Source organism: Hylobates moloch, unplaced genomic scaffold (assembly GCF_009828535.3).
Source record: "Hylobates moloch isolate HMO894 unplaced genomic scaffold, HMol_V3 SCAFFOLD_11, whole genome shotgun sequence".
NCBI classification, from domain to species: domain Eukaryota; kingdom Metazoa; phylum Chordata; class Mammalia; order Primates; family Hylobatidae; genus Hylobates; species Hylobates moloch.
In genome coordinates, this window is record NW_026652286.1 from 1,924,590 (window position 1) to 1,945,017 (window position 20,428).

The window sequence follows — 20,428 nt, forward strand, 5'->3', positions numbered from 1 at the left end:
GGTGAAGAGGAAAGATGGCAGAATGATAGTTCCTCCAGGGCATTTGGTTACTGTTTTGGCCTACCCTCCACACGTGTGACCCAAGCGCCAGCCAAGTCCTGTGCTGAGGCCCACACTGCAGGCTGGATGTGGGGCTGACCCCGACACGGAACAGGGGAGAGCCAAGGAGAGCAAGGAATGAGTGCCTGGCACCGCTCAGGGGTGGCCCAGGAACTCGGGGAGCAGAAGAACCTGGCCGCAGGTGGGGCAGATCCCGCTTCCTGCACACACTGCCCCCGCAGCTGACTTAGAGGGCTGCTCGAGGAGGAGGCAGGGAGGAGCGGTGGTCAGGCTGTCCGGGGTCCTGTGATGAGGCCTTAATGGACATGGCCCTGGAAGCCCAGCGCGGGAGTCCCAGATGACCCCTTGGCTGAGTCAAGGCCACCTGGCTGGGCCTGGGCCTCAGGGGAACGGGAGGGGTGGGGCCAGGAGTCTAGAGGCACCCGCCCAGCCTGCCCTGGGCCGCGCTGATTGGCTCCGCCCAGCAGCTAGCGCTGCAGGTAACTTCCAGCGAGTGCCTGTGGGTCCCCGTGGGCCTGTGGACTGGCGGAAGGAGAAGCTCCTCGCCCACCGGCCTCCCACAACGGCAGCTGTCGCCCCCTTGTGTCGCTCCAGCGGCACTGCAGGGCAGCCTCCAGGGGCTGCTTCCGCACCTCCCAACTCTCTCCTGCCTTAATGTGGGTGGAAGGGCTCCGGATCCCTGCTTCTCCGAGGGGCCCGCGCGGCCTAAGACTCAGGGCTAACTCACGACTCCACTTCCACCTCTGCCCGGGGGGCCACTGGCGAATTCTGGAGAGGCCTCCAGGGAGCCGAGGAGGGCAGGCCCGTTTCTCTCACTCTCCCCCAGCCCAGCTGCCTGAAGCCTCAGCTTTCTCTCACCAGGGGTCACTTAGTCCTTCCTCTGTCCTTGCCTGAGGGGACACCAACTCTCAAGCTCCTGTGCCAACTGAGAATCCTGGGCAGCTCCACATCCTAGGATCTGACCTTTTTGGAGTATGGCATGGAGACAAAATGACAAGAATTGTCATTCCCTCCCCTGACAGCATTTGGCACAGAGGGAGACTGTGAGAATTCTACACTGGGTCCCCAGCCGGGGCCAGCTCTATACTCTGGCACCTGACCTTGTGTGGGGAGCAAACACGGTGAGATGAACGCAGCTCGGCCACTGAGGCCCATTTTTCTTTCCCAAACTTGCTGGAACCCAAGGATTCTAGGTTGTCCCTGCCTCTCACAGCAACCTGGGCTGCTCCCAGCATTAGCCCGGGTGAGACAAACCACTCAAAGATGTTTCCTTTCGCTCCCAGACACCCCGGCGCCATAGACAGGGTTCTCACCTCTGCACAAGAGGCGTCCCTCAACACGTCCCTCCCTATTCATCGCAGAACCAACCCAAACAGGGGCTGCTTCTGCTCAGGCACCCGCTGGGCACCCTCTGCAGCCCTGACTTCAGGGCCATGCTCGCTGGGGCCGTGTGGCAGTGCCTCTAAATGGGACCCATTGTCTCACACTGGTTCTGCAGGTGTGCCTCCTGCCCTCTGGGAGCTTGTGACTTTGAGCACCGTGAAGGGCAAGGGATGGCGGCACAGACGCTCAGGCTCCCAGGGGCTCTGAGGCCAAGGCTCCTTATGTCTACATGTGTGAGGTGCCAGGTAATTTCTGATGCCCCTGGGGTGTAAAACCAGCTAATCCACAAGCCCTGTGACCTGCCAGGATCAGGCTGCTGAGACCAGGCCAGAGGATAAGCGGGTCCTCCTTCCTGGTGGGTCCTGGAGGAGGAGACAGTCCACTTCTCTCCCACTCCTGGCTGCCCAATCCTTAGGGTCAACAGAAGCTTAAGTGGAAAGGTCCTGCCTGCCCTCTGCTCAGGAAGAGGAAAACCAAATACCCTGGGATCAGAGTAGGACCTGTACCTCCTCTCCTCCTCCTCCTCCTCCTCCTCAGGGAGGGGACTGATAGTTCCGGCAAGAAGTAAGGTGGGATGGAGTTGGGGTGGGAGGAATCCACAAGCTGGGGAGAATCAAAAAAAAAAAAAAAGGGAGATGGCAAGCTGCCCCCCGCCCCCCCCCCCGATTCTGAGAGGATGACGCCAGTTGTGTGGGGCAGAGATGGACTTTAAGGAAAAGCCTCTTTCAGCCCCATAGGGGCTGCCATTCAGAGACTGTCCTACCCAGAGGGGCCAGGATGGCAAACATGAGGCCCATGTGCCATCAAGACCCCCTGCCAAGCCCACAGCAGACACTGCTAATTGTTCATGGAACTCTCCTCATGAGCCAGGGTCCGCATGCAGAATTCTCCACCTGGCTTCAGCAGCCACTGCCAACCTAGCTGTTACCCTTGATCTTCCCGTCAGGCCCCTCAGCCCCAAGGCCGGATGTGTGTATGTGGGTGGGGTGGGGAGGGGGCGAGATGGGGGACATGCAGAGGGTGGACGACTGGGGAGAAGCAAGAGCTACGTTAAGAGCCAGCATGGAGCTGGGATAAGATGAAGGGCTGGTTTCAGCTGGGGCTTCGAGGACTTTTACCTGAGGCTGCAACAAAAAAACAAAGGTAGCAGGACCAGCCAAGCAGCATTGGAGGGGGCAGAACCCAGAGCAGGTGTACTATTCCACCCTTCCACATGTCTGCCCCCAGCCCCCACCCCTTGGCCCCATCAAGTCAAAGGGAAGGAGGCCAGCCCCAGTGAGCTCCCAGGCCTGCCAGGAGAAAGCATTTTCCCTTGCTGCTCTCTGCCTGACACTACTGGGTTCTCTGAATGTATTCATTTCTGAAGGCCCTACTATCCCCAGCACAGTGCTCCCAAACAAGGGACACTCCTTACACGCTTCCAGAGGTGCTGCTGAATTTTCTTTCGTCTCATCAGGCATCCTATAAGAGCACTTACACTCTCCACGGTGACGGACTACTGTGCTTCTCAAACTTGGTGGGACATCAGAATCACCTGGGAAGCTTTAAACAATGCCGAGGCCCCACCTCCAGACCTGATGGGTCAGACACGCCAAGGGTAAGATCTAGGAATCTGTATTTCTTAAAGCTCCCTTGGCCACTGTGATGTTCCGTTTGGGATCCTGGTATAGAGAAAGGGATGTGGATTTTGGAATCACACCAACTTGACTTCAAACCCTATCTCTACCTCTTCCTTGCTATGTGACTCTGAGCAAACCCCCTCTGACCGTGTTTCTTTCATCTATAAAAATGGAGAAAACAGGCCAGGTGTGGTGGCTCACACCTGTAATCCCAGCACTTTGGGAGTCCGAGGTGGGAGGACTGCTTGAGGTCAGGAATTCAAGACCAGGCTGGGAAATGCTGTGTGAGATCTCATCTCTACAAATTTTTTTTACGAAAGGAAGAATACCACCTACCCAGCTTATTTTAGAGAATTACATAAAGGTATCTGTTGGTTCTCTGGTTTCTTGTTCTTCCTCCCGAATGTGCTCATCCCTATACCCACAAACCTGTGCCCTTCAGAAGGGGCACGGCCACAGGTCAGAAGAACCCAACACTTGATACCCTGTGGGCAGCAACAGGAAGCCTCTGGTGGCGCCCCTCCCTCCCCCTGCGGAGCCTGTGAATACTGGAGGCTACATCCTGCAGAGCTGGGTGTAAACTGCTCCATCTTGCAGGGCTGTGGGTGACAAAACAGAGCTACTGGAAGTTTCACTCCCTGCCCTGTTTTATATGACATTGAAGCCTGCATGGTAACACAGGAGCCCACGGAGCTCCATCTGCCAGTGTAAGAATCCAGATCTGTGCATGTGCTCAGAGACAGAGTGCAGGTGCAAAGAGTGGGCCCTGGCCCGGGTGAGGCAGGTAGAGGGCACAAGTCAGCATCACGGGTATGCTAGCCCACACGACGGGAGAAAACCGCCCATGTTATTGGTGGGTAAAGTCTACCCAGGGAAGGGGCAGGGCAAAGATAGGGGCGGGGTGGGGGTGAATGCCACCAAGTCTGGGCAGCTGCAGAAAAGTGAGAGGGAGGCCTTGGGCAGATTCCAAGTGGTCAGAGTTCAGTCTGAGGTGGCTCTGGGGTCCTTGGCTGATTGGCTACAAGCTCCTTGGCCACCAGGGAAGGGCAGGGATCGGTCAGGAAGCAGCGCAGGGAGCCAGGTCAGGTACTCCTGGGGCCTCACGTCCCTTACCTTACACCAGGGCTGCCAGGGCAGGCAGCGGCTCACGACCAAGAGCAGCACACTTGCCATGAACTGCCTGCACTCAGTCTTTCCACACCCTCCCCCCAGTTCTCCGCTAGAGTCCTGGTCAAAGCTCTGTCACAGGCACAAGATGGTGACATTTGGAGTGCTGGGGGAGGGGGCAAGATGAAGCTTGAACAGCCAGCACAGATTCCAGACTCCAGCCCACCCCATCCCTTTCCCAGCATGGGCTGGAAGAGGGTAGAGGGAGACATGCTGCCTGCCTAGCAGAGGGACGGGCTGGGGTCTCTCTGCTAATTAAGAGCAAGGTAGGGCAGATGATCAGGCACCCCCAACCCCAAGGAGAAGCTTAACATGTTGAACAATTAAACCAGTGACCAGAGCTTGGGGACAAGCCATGTGTGGTGACGGTATCAACGGGGCTACGTTCTGCATATGCCACGCAGTGGTGGTAGGCAACCGGGTCCCACGAAAGTCCAAAGGGCGGTGTGATCCCCACCTCAGGGGTGCCAGGAGGCTCAGAGAGGCCCTGTTCTATCAGTGCCAAGAAGGCGTGGGTGACCAGTCCTGGGGGCCCAACCTGCTTGTGCCGGGGGGCTGGGGTGATTCCATCTTCCTGCTGGCGGGTTGGGAGCCGACCCCGCCACGGTACTACACGAGGCGCACTAGACTGCCGGTGCCGGGGAATGACCCCCACCCGGTGACAGTGCCAAGCCGACCGATCCCGCCCGTGTCCCGGCCCTGGGGGATGACCCCCAGTGGGTGCCCACGCCAAGACGGCTCGTGCCGCCGATGCCAGCGTCTCCCCGACTCAGTGTCAGTACCGAAGTGGCCCGGACCCCCAGTGGCCGAGGAATGTCCCCCGGTGCGGGCGCGGTAACCTGCCGGTGCCTCGGTGCCTGCCCCGCCGCCGCCCCGCTCACCTGTGCCCGAAGAGCCGCAGCCCTGGGAAGCGCCGCTTGTTGAGTCGTCGCGGCGCCTTGTCCGGCTCGGGACCGGTGTCGCGCTCGGAGCCGCTGGACGAGGCGGAAGCCGACTCGGAGTCGCTGCTCCGGGCCTCGGGGCTACCGTCCCGCGGCTCCATCCGGCCCTAGCCCCGGCCGGCGGCGGGCCCGCGGGAGACGCCCATGCCGGGCCGGCGGCCGGGGCTCAGCACGCCCGCTCCGCGCCGCCCGCCACCTCCATGGCGCGCGCTCGCTCCGCCCGCCCCGCGCCGCGCGCCCCCGCTCCCCACGCCCAGGTGCCCGGGAAGCGGCTGCCGCCGCCGCCGCTCCAGGAAGTGCCGCCAGCCGCGGCCGCAGGACCCCGCATAGCTGGCCGGGCCGCTGCCTGCCCGCCGCCGAGCACGCCCCCTCGGCCGCGCGGTGGCACCGGGTCCGCAGCGCCCTCTGCCGGACGCCCGCTGCGCTGCAGCCCGCTGAGGCGGCCCGAGGGGCGGGGCGACGAATGGGCGGGGCAGCAGAAAGCCCTGCCCCCGGCCCGCCTGGATGGGACTGAATCTCCCGGCCTGGCACACTCGCGCTGCGCGCACCCAGAGCGCAGTCTTTCCTCCCCCTCCCGATCCCTCCGCTACCAAACAACTGCACGCTCACAAGTGTACACTCGCGAGGGCTGCCGTCACCACCTCCCCTCCGCTCTCGCACACCCTGTGCCTACTCATAGCCACTCACAATCTCCACCCATACCCCCTTGGCTCCCCCAGATCGCACCCACGGGAACAAAAGTCACACAGCACTCCCCATGCACGCAGAACAAACACATCCCTAACACAATTATGCCCACTCATTACTTAAATGAACACTTCCCACCCCAGCCTCTCGCACTCAGTGACCAAAGTCACTTAATGACTTGCACACACACCAACAAAGAACTCACAGGTTTCTCCTACAAAGTCATCCTTCCACAGCTATTCACAATGGTCTCCAGCCCTCTCACCCATGCCTGAAACATCGCATTTTCCTGACATAATATTCAACAGAACCTATAGATCTCATATGCTATGGGAATCACCTGCACAGCCCTTACAAACTTACAAATACTCACACAGAAGGACAACAGGTACCACACTCCCATTCACAAGCACACATGGCCACACAGAACACACACCTTTCTCCTACATACAAATACCCCCAGGACAATGGTTACCGGTTGCCACATTCCTCACCCATATGTATGTGTGTGCATACGCACACACTCCCATCCAGAAAGATACCTCACATGCACACACAAAGACACCCCCCAATGCAGCCGAGGTCGTCCCCCTCCAGAAATGAGAGCAATTGGAACCCAGGCAGTCACCTGTAGGGGCACAGCCATCACACACACTGGGGCTGTTTCTGATGGCCCCCGCAGGGCTGACGAAGGGAGGCCAGGAGCTGGGAAGCATGGTCTTCCACCTCCCCAAACCCTACCACCCTGCTGCCCGCACCAGCTGCCCACTATTTCTGTGTGCACACCTCTCTGCCAAGCCACATCCTGTGTCACCTTCGCTTTCATCCTCCCCTCTTGGGTTCTGGCAGCCCGTTTTCCAGTCTTAGTCAGCCACAAATAGCCAATGCTTGGGGCTGTGACCTGCGGGCAAGCCTGTGATTTTGAGGAAGAACCAGCACCCCGAGGCCCAGAACCCTCTCCCAGTTCCCTGCAAGTTGGGAGAAGGTCTGATCAGGGAGGTGGGGCTCCAGCCCTCCAGCCAGCAACTGGTGCCAGGGTGGCCAGGAGGAGGGCAGATCAATCCCCAAGTATGCCTGACAACTGGCCTCTGGGGTGCACCGGTCCCTTTGGGGAAGTTTCCCAATGGCTCTTACTCCAAGCTCTGAGATAAGAGATCAGAGGCAACTGAAGACCCCACGGAGTCTCCACAAGGCCTTGCAGCTGGGTCAGAAATCTCCAGCATCCAGTGCCACACTCCTGGGGGGGCTCCTCTTCCCAGATCCCCTCACTGCTAGCTTGCTCAACTCCTGGCCTCTCTCGAGCTCAGTTCCCCCACACAGTCCAAACATCAGAGCTCCCTGCACCCTGCCAATAACTCCTTTGCCCTACTCTGTGCCTCTGCAGAGTGCTGGATGACAGATGGGTGACCCTACTTCTGTCACCCCCCCATCTCAGATAAAAGGCTCATAGAGGGACAGATGTCCCATGCCCACTCCCAGGCTACCCCTTGTACCTACTGTGTCTGGGGTGCCTCTGGTGGGATCTGTGGCACGTCCCAGGAGCGGTAGCGCCACATCTGCCTCAGTGCCCCTGGCCGCTCCCCTTCTTCCGTCCCCAGCGCCTCCACTGGGCCCAGAGCTGAGGCGTCATTGCAGCTTCCCCCGGCACTGTGGCCAGCCCCCAGTGCGCTCATCCTGCCCGGCGACTCTCTTCCTCTTTCGGCACTTCCTGACGGGGGTGGGGTCGGGGGGTGGCCTGCTAGAGGCCGCTGACCGCCCAAGCTGAGGACCACAGGCTCAGGGCTCGTAGGCGCCTTCCGCTGGCTGGGGCCAGCTGCCGTGAAGAGCTGCACAGGAAAGCAAGGGGCAGGTGGGGACAAGCCCAGACCAGCAGCCAGGAGGCAGCCATGGGGCTTGCTTGGGCTGGAATCTGCAACTGGGCTCCTGTCTGGTTTTCCTCTCCATTTAACCTGTCTGATTTTCAATTCTTGGTCCTGCTGAGGTCTCCCACTTTATGACAACCACCAGTTACGATGGCTGGGTGTGCCCAGCCCTCAAAGAGCACTCTCTTCCTAGCACTTCTGTGTGCAGCATACCATCTTACACAGGGCTGGGCATACAGGATGGTGGTGTAGAGAAATGAGCAATGAGGATGGAGCCTGGAGACATGAGCATGTGTCCTGTTCTGCCTCTTACCAGCTCTGTGTGGCCTGGATCAGGTCATAAACCTCTCGGAGTCCTCTAAATAACTTTTGGGACAAGGTAGGCTATAAACAAATAAACTAATGAATACATGTGCCAGGGAGCTTTTCTGAGCCTCAATTTTCTCATCTGTAAAGTGGAGTAATAGGCCGGGTATGGTGGCTCACACCTGTAATCCCAACGCTTTGGGAGGCCGAGGTAGGCAGATCACCTGAGCTCAGGAGTTCGAGACCAGTCTGGCCAACATGGTGAAACCCCATTTCTACTAAAAATACAAAAATTTAAAAATTAGCCTGGCGTGGTGGCAGGCGCCTGTAATCACAGCTACTTGGGAGGCTGAGGCAGGATAATGGCTTGAACCTGGGAGGTGGAGGTTGCAATGAGCCGAGATCGCGCCACTGCACTCTAGCCTGGGCGACAAGAGTGAGACACTGTCTCAAAAAAACAAAAAAAAATTGAGCTCATGGTGTTATCTGAGGAATAAAGAAGAGATAGGAAGGTTGACAAATTAATTCATTCGATAAATACTTATTGAATGCCTTCTGTGCATCAGGCACCATATCGGAGAGCATAGCTCTAAAAACAAGGAAGCAGGGCTCTGTCCTTACAGAGCTTAGATTCTAGTGGGGAAGACATTCAGGAAACAAACAATCTACGTACGATATAATGTCAGCAAACAAGATGTGCCATAAAGATTGGGAGGCTGAGGCAGGTGGGTTACTTGAGGTCAGGAGTTTGAGACTAGCCTGGCCAACATGGTGAAACCCCCTGGATACTAAAAGTACAAAAATTAGCTGGGCGTGGTGGTGGACACCTGTAATCCCAGCTACTCTGGAGGCTGAGGCAGGAGAATAGTTTGAATTCGGGAGGCGGAGTTTGCAGTGAGCTGAAATCACACCTCTGCACTCTAGCCTAGGCAACAGAGTGAGACTCTGTCTCAAAAAAAAAAAAAAAATGTGCTATAAAGAAAAATGAAGCCAAAGGAATGGAGAAGAGTGATGAGAGTGACTTAGGCAGGGGGAGGGGATCAGGGAGGGCCTCTCTGGGGAGGTGGTATTTGAGAACAGACCTGAATGAATGGGGAGCGTGAGCTATGTGACTTTCCTGGGAGAATAGCATTCTAGGTGGAAGTAGAGTCAGAGCAAAGGCACGGAACAAGGAATGTACTTGTGTCTGGAGAATTGCAAAAAGGCCAGCGTGGCCAGAGAACAGGGAGCCAGGGGGAATGCGTTAGGAGCTGGAAAGATCTCCAGAGGCCAAACTGTGCTGGAGTTCAAGGCCATTGTGAGGATTTTGTAAATAAATAGTAGGGCATATATTCACTCTTTATTCTTAGGACTGGTTCTAGGAAGGAAGCTGTATCTTCCTCAAGCATTCTTTAATCACCCTGCTCTATAACTAGTTCTTTAGTTGTATATGTGTTTGTTACTGTGAATTTCTCGAGGACAGAAACAGCGTTAGTTCAGTTCAATAAACATTTATGCTACAGAACCCTTCAAGATGCTATCCCGACCCTTAAAAACCTCCATCTGGTGCTGTAATCACCTTTGTGTCCCTCATGACGGGAGCATAATATTTTTCAGTAAATATTTGTTTAATAAATGCATGCTATGCAATTAATAATTAATACTCAGTAATCATAAAACAATGGCTAATAGTTCCTGAACATTTCTGTGCCAAAAATATTACTGAATATGTAACGTAGCTCTTTGAATCCTCTTAATGACTCTAGGAGGTAGATCTTGCTATTTTCCTCCTTTTTTTGCCTTTTTTTTTTTTTTTTTTTCCGAGACTGAGCCTCACTCTGTCACCCACGCTGGAGTGTAGTGGCGTGATCTCGGCTCACTACATCCCCTGCCTCCCAGGTTCAAGCAATTCTCGTGCTTCAGCCTCCCGAGTAGCTCGGATTACAGGCGTGCGCTACCATGCCCAGCTAATTTTTGTATTTTTAGTAGAGACGGGGTTTCACCATGTTGACCAGGCTGTTCTTGAATTCCTGACCTCAAGTGATCTGCCCGCCTTGGCCTCCCAAAGTCCTGGGATTACAGGCGTGAGCCACTGCACCCGGCCTTATTTTCCTCCTTTTACAGATGGGGAAATCAAGGCACAGAGCTGCTAAGCTTACCTGTCTAAGGTCACCCAGCTGGTAAGTGGTGGAAGTGAGAATCCAGCCCCAGAATCTGTGCTCTTAAATAAAACATCCTATTGCTGCTCTAAGGTAGGGGATATGGCCATGTAATGCCCCCAAGGCTCAGTCCCGACTTTTCCACAGTTTCCCCTCCAACCCATTATCTCTGAATGCCTCAAGGGGGGTCCTATATGCTGTGGACTCATCGGAGACTCTGTCCACCAGGCCAAGGTCTATTCTGGAAAGAGGCTGTGCAGGGCCCTGCCTTCCTCTTGCAGGCATTTTGCAAGTAGCTCGAGCAGTTAAACAGAGGAAATGGGGCTGGGCTTGTTTTCCATCTGAGGCGTCTGGCAGCCCTGGAGCAGCAGAGAGCAGGAAATGGGGCTCCTGGAGGGGAAGCAGGCAGGCTGGAGGCTTCGAGAAGCAGGGCAGTCCTGACTGTGAGACTAGGGCCACCTTGAGCTTGCACTCCTTGGCGCTGTCAATGTCATCTCTGCTTTCCAGGTGGGGTGGGGAGGACAAGGCTGGAAGGGACAGGTGCACGGGACGATGGAGGATGCCCTTGGCAGTTCCTAGGACAACATGTGCCAGCCCTGGGAAGCTGGGGACCCCTCAGAATCCACCCAGGTACACACAGGAAGAAGAATCTGGGTAAGAAAATTATTCTGGGCTTTGTTGAAGCCCCAGAGGGTGGTGTTCTACTTTCTGTGGCCTGGATGAGCAAGTGGGAGCTGGGGAAAAGAAATGTACCAGGGCACCGAACACTCAACCCGCGACCTGGACTTCCTCTGCTGTGAAAACCCGCCCAGCCAGCCTCCTTGGCCTGACCTTCGCGGCTCCTTATGCTCTCTGGCTGTTCTTGCTTTTCCGCCTCTTTGTCCAGGCTTTCCCTGCAGAGATTTTCTCTCAGCTCATGCCACGCTGGTGCCTGCCTCATAGTAGGTGCTAAATGAACCTTTCCTCCTCCCCCTTTTTGCATTCCCTTCACATGTGGCCCTGACCCCTGTCATTCCCTTTGCCTATGTTGCACTCCTAGCTTGTCTTCCCTGGGTATTTGGCCAATCACATTCTCCATCCTTCAGACCCAGCCCAAGCAGCAAAAGTGGGAAGGTAGAAAGAGCCCCAGACAGGGAGTCCATTGGTTCACACTCCAGCACTTGCTGTGTGACTGTGGGCCAGTCATTACCCTCTCTGGGTTGGACCAGATGATTTCTAAGATCTGCTCTAGATCTGACAGTTCCATTCGAATCTTCTTTCCTGATTTCCAAGTTTTTGCTCATTCATTCCTTCATTCATTGGTATGACAAATATTTCATAAATATCTACCAAGTGTCAAACACTTCTCCTGAACTGGCATTCCACCCCACCTGCTGATCCCTTACCTATGATGCTCACTTGTTCCCAATGATAATTCCTGTATCATTTGACTTTTTGCGCACTTAGTCTTGCTTCCTTACAAAATTCTTGAACCTTATGTTGCTCCTAGCTCAGTGCTGGGTACGTGAGTCTGTGCTCAGTGACTTCCTATGGAGGTTGCCGTGGGTTGAATACAGGTGTTCAGAAGGCTGGGCAGAGGGAGGGAGGGAGACTGGCTTCTTGTTGTGTAAGTGTCCATGGTGAGACATGGAGGGTTTGGAGACAGAGCCTTGCTCTGTTGCCCTGGCTGGAGTGCAGTGGCATGATCTCAGCTCACTGCAACCTCCGCCTCTCAGGTTCCAGCGATTCTCCTGCCTCAGCCTCCTAAGTAGCTGGGATTACAAGTATGTCCCACCACACCTGGCTAATTTTTGTATTTTTAGTAGAGACAGGGTTTCGCCATGTTGCCCAGGCTGGTCTCGTACTCCTGGCCTCAAGTGATTGGCCTGCCCTGGCCTTCCAACATTCTGGGTTACAGGCATGAGCCACCATGCCTGTCCTACAGGGATTTTGAAGTTTAAGTGCATGCCTCCCCAGTAGCTATGCCTGTGATCCGGGCACCTGCTGAAGGCTTTGGGAGCAACCCAGAGCCTGGGATCACCTGCTGATCACTGGCCCCTGCTGAAGTGCTGGGCCTCTGCCCCCACAGAGGAGACAGATGTGTCTGAGCTGGGTTGCAGGTGCTGCTGGCTAGTGACAGATGGACATTTGATTAGGTTCCTTCTGGGTAGCTTCATGAAAGTCATCAGCAGGAAGAAACCTGGAGGAGGGGCTGGAGACCCTTTCCCACTGAGGCAAGAGCGCTGCAGGCACAGCACTGGCGGCCCAGCAGCCAAAGGTGGTCCTTCAAACCACCATCTCTCTTGAAAGCTGTCCTTTGGCACCTCCCAATTTCCTGGATTGGAGGTGAGAGAGGAGCCTGCACAGCTCTCCCCTTACTCTGGGTCAGCTGCATCTGCTCAAAAGAGTTTCCATCTGTCCCCACCCTGGGCTACACCAAGCCCCCATGACACGATCAGTGTGTCTCCTGCCTTCCAAGCCTCCCACTCCCATCTGTAGGGTCATAAGCCCTGACTGCATAGCTACCTTTCAGCCCCTTACTGCCTATCCTATCACCGCACCCAGGGATGTGTACGCTTTGTACAGAGCCAAAAGCAAGATCCTTAAGGATGAAAGTGTAGGCCCTTGCAAGCCTGACAGAGTAAAAAGGGCTTTGGAGAGAAACAGATCTCCGTCTGGATCCTGGCTCCACCAGTTACTGGCTCTGTGATCTCAACACATTGCATAACTTCTGCCAACCTTAGCTCCTCATTTGTAAGCTGCGGCCCAGCGGCCCCCAAAGCACTGCCTACTCTGCAATCTCTGATTAGCCGTCTTTTCTAGGCATCTGTAGGCCGAGAGCCCTTGTCAGTCACACTGGAGCCCTGCAGAAGCCTAGAGTCCAGTCCCAGTTCCTTCCCCACTCTCTTTGTATGTCATTGAAGAGAGGTTTTCCCCAGTTGGTACTAACCCTTGTCCCTGGCACCCTGGACCTTGGAGGGGCCTTTCTGAAAACTCTGAAAGGCACCAACTGAGGCAAAAATGAGACTCCACTCCAGGCTTCCCCATGCTTGGCCCACAGGCCACCATCTCGGCAGACCACCAAATAAGTTCTTCAAATGCCATTGATCAAACTGGCCTTCCCAGGTTCCCTCCAAAATGCCCAAGTGGCTGTGCCCCTTGGTGCGGGGAATGGGGGACATGGGCTGCTGGGGGCACGTCCCAAGCTTCTTGTGCCAAAATGAGGTCAGATGAGACCCTCTCCTGGGATCCCGATCCCTGCACGTTGGCCTTTGGGACACCGTGGCACTGCCCTCTCTGGCCTTTAACTCACTCACTGATCCGCAAGAACTGCAGGTCCTGGAGGGGAGGGAAGGAGTTCCAGGCTTGGCCTGGGCCCTGCCCTTTTCAAAGGAAAGAAAATTGATGGACCCCATGCTTCCTCTGGCCGTGGTCCCCTCCCCCTGCTCAGCTCAGCTCTCTGCCCCTGGTTTTGCATTGTTAATTCAGGACAGACTGTGATCTCTGGCAGCTCCTTGCTTTATCCTGTTGCTATTTAAATTACAAATCGGCCCCATCTCCCTGTCACTCTTGGGTTATTTTTAGCTTCTGGTAAATAGCCGCAGGGAGAGTTGGATCAGGTGCCCCTCCCTCGAGGAGTCGTGGACCCGCAGCAGCGTGCCCACGGCAGGGGGCATCCTCCTCTGCCAGTTGGTGCCCAATCCCTGCCCCCAGCCCCTCTGCGGGGGTGGAGAAGGGGGAGGACCGTACGCCGGGACATGCGCGCATGCTCAGCACTTCCTTTTAGTCTCCGTTCAACTTTACCACCCCCGGGTCCCACCACCATCTGTGGCTCGGGGCCAGCCTCCGTCTCGGCACCTTACAGGGCCTCTGGAACCCACAGAGAGGTCCAGCGACACAGGACAAAAGCTCTAACTTGTTTTATCCGTGCTCTGAGTCAGGGAGTCGACATCTGGTATCTTCTTGAATCTTCCCAGCCACATTCTTGATAAGGTGTCATTGCTACCATTTTCCGTGTGAGGAAACAGGGTCAGAAGTGAAAGCCTCTTACCCAACTAGGAAGGGGCAGGGCCGGAATTGGAGCCCAGGTCTCTCTGACCGGAAGCCTATATGCACGGGCATTGCATGACCTCTCGGTGGGATGCATGTGCCATGGAGCCCCCCGCCGCCATGCTCAGGTTCATTCCGATGCCTCAGTTCTGGTTTCCCATGAGCTTGTCCTGTCCCAAATACTGGATCGGGGCCACATCCAGCCTGTTGCTTGTTTTTGTAGGGCCCAGGAGCTAAGAGTGCTTTTTTTTTTTTTTTTTTTTTTGAGATGGAGTCTCGCTCTGTTGCCCAGGCTGGAGTGCAATGGCGCGATCTCGGCTCACTGCAAGCTCCGCCTCCCGGGTTCAAGAGATTCTCCTGCCTCAGCCTCCCGAGTATCTTGGATAACAAGCACCCACCATCATGCCCGGCTAATTTTTGTATTTTTAGTAGAGGCGGGATTTAACCATGTTGGCCAGGCTGGTCTCGAACTCCTGAGCTAGGTGATCCACCTGCCTCAGCCTCCCAAAGTGCTGACATTACAGGCGTGAGCCACCACTCCCGGCAAGAATGCTTTTTACGTTTTTAAATTAGTGGGAAAAAGCAAAAGAATGGTATTGCGTTGCTGAAATTCTATGAAATGTTAAGTTCGGTGTCTATGAATAAAGTTTTAGCAGAACCCTGGCCGCTTATTCACTTACACATCATCTATGACTGCTTTTGCATCACAATGGCAGAGTCAAGTGCCCTGCAAAGCCTAAAGTATTTACTGTCTCACCCTGTATGGGGGTCATACTTTTGTTAAGAGAAGGGACTGTTTCCCGTATTTCCCTCTCAGGCAATGCTTGGCCCACACCCAGGACACCAGGTATAGGCACTGGTTCTTCTTAGAGGCCCTTCTGGGGCCAAAACAGAACTGAGCACAGGGAAGCCCTCCGCCAGCCACATCCCAGTGAGTCATCTCACATTGGACACCCCCTCCCTCCATTTTTTGTTTGTTTGTTTGTTTCCTGCCCTGCCCCTTTCTCTTTTTCCTTCGGCTTTTTCACAAGCAAAACCAGTGGTTTCCAAACCTGCTCCACTGTCGAAATTACCTGGGAGAGGTTTTTAGCGTGGAGGTGTCCAGGCCCAACCCTATACACCTGTAGCAAGACCTCTAAGGAGAGGGCTTTAGAATCCATTTTAAGGCTGGGCGCGGTGGCTCATGCCTGTAATCCCAGCACTTTGGGAGGCTGAGGCGGACGGATCACCTGAGGTCAGGAGTTTGAGAACAGCCTGGCCAACATGGCGAAACCCCGTCTCTACTAAAAATATAAAAATTAGCCCGGCGTGCTGGTGGGTGCCTGTAGTCCCAGCTTTTTGGCAGGCTGAGGCAGGAGAATTGCTTGAACCTGGGAGGCAGCGGTTGCAGTGAACCAAGAACACACCATTGCACTTCAGCCTGGGTAACAGAGCGAGACTCTGTCTCAAAAAAAAAAAAGAACCCATTTTAAAAGAGACCCCCAGGTGATCCAGTTTGGAAACCACTGAGCTTAACTCTGGAATTGCAAATCCTGCATCCTTTTAGACCTTTAGAACTGATCCTTTTAGACCAGGCCCTGCATCCCTTGCCCCACTCTGGCTTTACCTAGCTGGAGCCTGCTCTCCCATGGTCTCTTGAGCCCAACCCTGATCATTTAGGATGAGAGTTACTTTTCCTTCCCTCCAGATGGAGATGCAAGATCTCAGGCGCCACTGCCTTGCCCCCTACTTTTTTTAGAGACAGGATCTCACTCTATCTCCCAGCCTCGAGTGCAGTGGAGCAATCGTGGCTCACTGCAGCCTCAAATTCTTGTGCTTAAGCAATCCTCCCACCTCAACATTCTGAGTAGCTGGGACTACAGACGCATGCAACCACGCCCAGCTAATTTTAACAAAATCTGTAGAGGCCAGGAGCAGTGGGTCACGCTTGTGACCCCAGCACTTTGGGAGGCCAAGATGGGCGATTGCTTGGGCCCAGGAGTTCGAGACCAGCCTGGCAACATGGCGAAACCCCATCCCTACAAAAAATACCAAAAATTATCCAGGCATGGTAGTGTGTGCTGAGGAGGCTGAGGTGGGAGGATCACCTGAGTCAAGGCTGCAGTGAGCCATGATCATGATAGTGCACTCCAGCCTGGGTGACACAGTGAGACCCTATCTCAAAAAAAAAAAAATTTTTTTTTTTTTTTTCCTGTAGAGACAGGGTCTCACTGTGTCACTCAGGCTGGTCCCAAATCCCTGGGCTCAAGCGATCCTCCTGCCTTGGCCTCCAGAAATGCTGGGATTATAGGCATGAGTCACCATACCTGGACCTGCCCTGCCCTTTTATGACTTATTGGAAACCAGGACCCATTTAAACCAAACAAGGGCCTACCCCATTGAAGTTCTTCCCTTGCCTTCTTTGCTGCCTTCTTGCCCTTCCCCCCTACCCTGCCTTTCCAGGTGTCTGAATTTCTGCTGGCACACACCCGCCATCTCTCCATCCACCTAAAGAAGCTGCCAGGGTTGCTTCCAGCCCATGCTGGCACTGGGAGGCGAAGGAAACCTATTTCTGAGAAACCCCCACACCCCTCTAAGCTTCTAGTGTCCTGCCAAAGCCCCCGTCCTCACTTACGTCAGAAGCAGCCAGGCCTTCAGCCCGCTTCCGCTTCCACTCCTCGCCCTCAGATTTTTTGGCCCCCACATTTCTGTCTAAAAGCCTTTTCGCTCTGGGAAGGGCTTTCAACTGCTTTTCTTAGCAACTCCGCACAGCAGGGTAGGAGGTTTAGCTGCCAGCCAGAGCTGCACGGAACTGTGGCACGTGGAGGATGTGAAAAGGGCCACCATGGGCCTGAGTTCCTGCCAGCCCCTGGTCCCCTGGTCCCCCGGTCCCCCGGCCAGGTGGCCACAGGCCACCCAGGACAGCAGCCACAAGAGAGGGCTTAGCCGGAGAGCACAGTTTGTTCCCCTGGGGTCCCCTGGGCCTGGAAGAGCTCCTGGCTCTTGTCTGTCTGTCCTCTACCACGGGCTCTCCTTGTCTTGATGCCTTGTCCGGCTCCGAGACTGAGACTGGGTTCCTAGACTAACCCCAGGGAGTGAGGAGATGCCCTATCCTTCTCATCTGTCCAAGGGTGACAGTGGAGTCCACCGTGGTGTTGTTTTCTGCCGCCCTCACACAGGTAACCTGGAGGCACGGGTTGGGGGGACCTCAGTGGGATTACCTGGCATCCTTGGTGATTACAGGCCCCAAGTTATTTGGGCTGTGGAGGGGCCTCCATTCTGCGGCCACCCCAGGGAATCCCAGCCCTTGCCACTGTGTGTGTGTGTGTGTGTGTGCGCGTGCAAGTGTGCAGGTGTGCAACATTTTCTATCTCAGCCCTTTAATTATTCAATTATTCTTTGCCCCCTGCCCTCTAAGTCTCTACTCTGGCCTCCATTCGTGATTTTTTTTTTTTTTTTGATGGAGTCACCCTCTGTTGCAGGCTAGAGTGCAGTGGCGCAATCTCGGCTCACTGCAACCTCTGCCTCCCAGGTTCAAGTGATTCTCCTGCCTCAGGCTCCCGAGTAGCTGGGATTACAGGTGCCTGCCAGCACGCCTGGTTAATTTTTGTATATTTAGTAGAGATAGGGCTTCACCATGTTGGCCAGGCTGGTCTTGAACTCATGACTCATGTGATCCTCCTGTCTCGGCCTCCCAAAGCGCTGGGATTACAGGTGTGAGCCACTGCGCCCAGTCTCTATTTGTGATTTGTCTCTGACCCACAGCTAAGGCAAACCTCGGGGTCATCCCCTTATGTTAAAGGTAAAGAACTGACGCCCAGAGAGAGATATTGTCCAGCTCAAGGACACACAAGTCTCTGGCAGAATTGAGAGTAGAAACCAGGTTTTCTGACTCCCAGGCTGACATTTATCCCAGGAGTCTCCATTCTTTGCTGCATCCCCTGTGAGTCCCTCTGCACTTCCTCCTGCCCCAGGGGGACATTCATACCTACAGCCAGAGGCATGGGATGGATGATGCACTCCCCTGGGCGTGGTGTTCTGGAAGAACTTGGTAATGGAGCCCGGTGTACCCACAATTTCTAGTACACCCTAGAAGGGGGAGGTAGGGCCCATGGGAACCTGGCCTGCTTCCCATTTGCTCTGACCATCTCGCTTCTTGGAAAATCCCCTCCCCTTCTGTCCCTTCCTCCCACAAGTGATGGAGCCCTGATGGCCCCAGAGCCATTGAGAATACTGAGGCCTTTCAAGCTCCCAGGGCTGGGCGAGTTTTATGAAATGTCTTCCCAGAAGCCACTGGGAGAACCAGGGCAGCCTCAGACATATCCCAAAAGCCCCATTGGTTGTAAGCGGACAGGGAACTTGTCCTCTCCAACCAGGCCGATGGCTCTAAGGACCGCAGCTGCCCTAGTGGTCCTGCTAGACTCTCCAGGGGAGGTCACTCTGGGCCAAGGGCTTGAGAGGGGCAACAAGTCCAAGTTGAGGCTGTGGTTTGGGAGAGGAAGAGGAAGGTAAGGTGTGTACTGGGCTGTCCCAGCTCCACCCTCTGTGTAACTTTCCCACCCTTGTTCTGAGGAGCAGTCCCCCCTCATTAACGTCCTACCCCAGGTCATCAAAATGACCTCTGGGGCCCACTCCAGCTGGCTCCTCCAGGACCCTCTGGGCAGAGGTGGCAAGCCAAGAGACTCTGACACCGACGGGAGACAGTTGAATTAAGAAGATGTTGGGTGGGGGTGGGGAGGTTCCCTCTGCCCCTGGAGGTTGCCAGCCAGGGCCTGCTGGGGCACGGGGGTTCAGGAGGCAATTCCGTTCCCCGTCTCTGGGCAGCAGGGTCTCCGCCGTGGTGGCAGGGAGCCTCTCAGTCACTTCCACAAGCCTGTGCCTAGCACAGACTCAGCCCACGGGAAAGCTCAGGGTAGACCTGTTGAATGAAGACGGGGTTCCTCTTTCCCCCAGAAGGGCCAGGGGGCATCTCCTGGCTCTCCCCAGCGCCTGGCACACAGTTCCCTCAGCCACTGCATATTGGATGAATAAGGCTTTCACGGTTCAGGCAGAGAAGGAGTCTCAGAAGCTGCCTCCTTCCCGCTGTACACGAAAGACAGAGATCCCTCGGCAGTCATCTCTAAACTCCCAGCGCCAGGCAGGCGGCGGGCGCACAATAAACGCTTGTGCAATGACGCCTGCAAGAGGGGTGGTCCCAAGCGCCGCGCTCCCCTCTGCCCGCGTCCTCCTTACCTGTAAGACACCTGCTTTCGTAGGTGCAGCTGGCGGAACCGCTCCTCCACCGGGGGCCCAGCGGCCGTGCCCCGGGAACCCTCGGGCCAGGGCTGCGCGACCTGGGCCTCCTCCCCGCGCCGGCATCGCCGCCGCACCACCTCCTCCTCGGCTGCCCGGCTGCCGCCAGCCCGGTCCCAGCGCTGCCCTCCGCCGCCCTGCCCCTCGGCCATCGTGCGGCCGCCTTCCGCCCGCGGCTCCCGCGGCCTTTCGGGCACCGCGCTCAAGTTCGAGTCTGCAGTCCGCCGGGGCCGGGGGCGCGAGGCAGGGACGGAGGGGAGCGCCGGGTTCCGCAGGTCCCTAGCGACGCCGACGCTTAGACGACAGGAGCAGCGAGATGCTGGGCGCTGCGCCTGGGAGAGGCCGGCCGGGGTCCTCCTGCGCCCCCGGGGGGCGGGGGTTCCCGGCTGGAGTCGGGGTGCTGCGCTCTGTGCGCCGCGGCGCCCCCCGGACGGCTGGAGCGGAGCCGGAGCCCGGGCGGAGAGCGAGCTCCTGCAGCCGCCGCTGCTGCCGCGCACCCGAGTGTCACCTTAGAGACACTCGCCAGCCTGTGGGGTCCGGAGGGGAGGGCGCCGCTCCGCCCAGCCCGCCCGCTCAGGGCATGGAGGAAGCGAGCCCGGCCCAGCCCACCACGGGCACGAACCTAGCTCAGGGCGCAAGGCCCGGGGTGTGGGGCGCCTCCTGCGACCACCTCTGCGCCCCCGCCCGGGTCCCAGTCCGGGCAGCTCGGCAGCTGCCAATCATCACCCCGCCGCCTGTCACTCAGCTGCTGCGATGTGTCCCCTCCACCCCCACGGCTGCCTGGTCCCTCGCTTTCGGGCTTCGGCATTCGCCGCTGCAGCTGGCAGGTTTAGAGTGGGGGCGTGCAGAGGCGGTGACATGAGCCAACATTAACCCCGTCGGCGCCACTGGAATTTAGAGACCCAGTTGGGTTTGGGGAAGGGGCACAGGAGAGGGAACATACCCAGGGATACCTTGAATTTGGG

At 56.3% G+C, this 20,428-nt stretch overlaps 1 protein-coding gene across 5 annotated transcripts in view; it reads right to left on the reverse strand.

Annotated features, from left to right (window-relative positions):
• The window catches only part of DGKZ (diacylglycerol kinase zeta), a 47,148-nt gene extending 27,182 nt beyond the window's left edge, over positions 1-19,966 (reverse strand). The window contains exon 1 of one of the 5 annotated variants that reach the window (XM_032166137.2): positions 19,404-19,966. In XM_032166137.2, the coding sequence (XP_032022028.1) occupies positions 19,404-19,615 (212 nt within the window). In that variant the 5' untranslated portion in view covers positions 19,616-19,966. Of the gene's footprint in view, positions 1-5,110; positions 5,518-7,354; positions 7,546-19,403 lie in introns of those variants that run through there. The other 4 variants (XM_058446259.1, XM_032166141.2, XM_032166139.2 and 1 more) reach the window with 4 other exon arrangements.
• Positions 19,967-20,428: the final 462 nt, after the last annotated feature.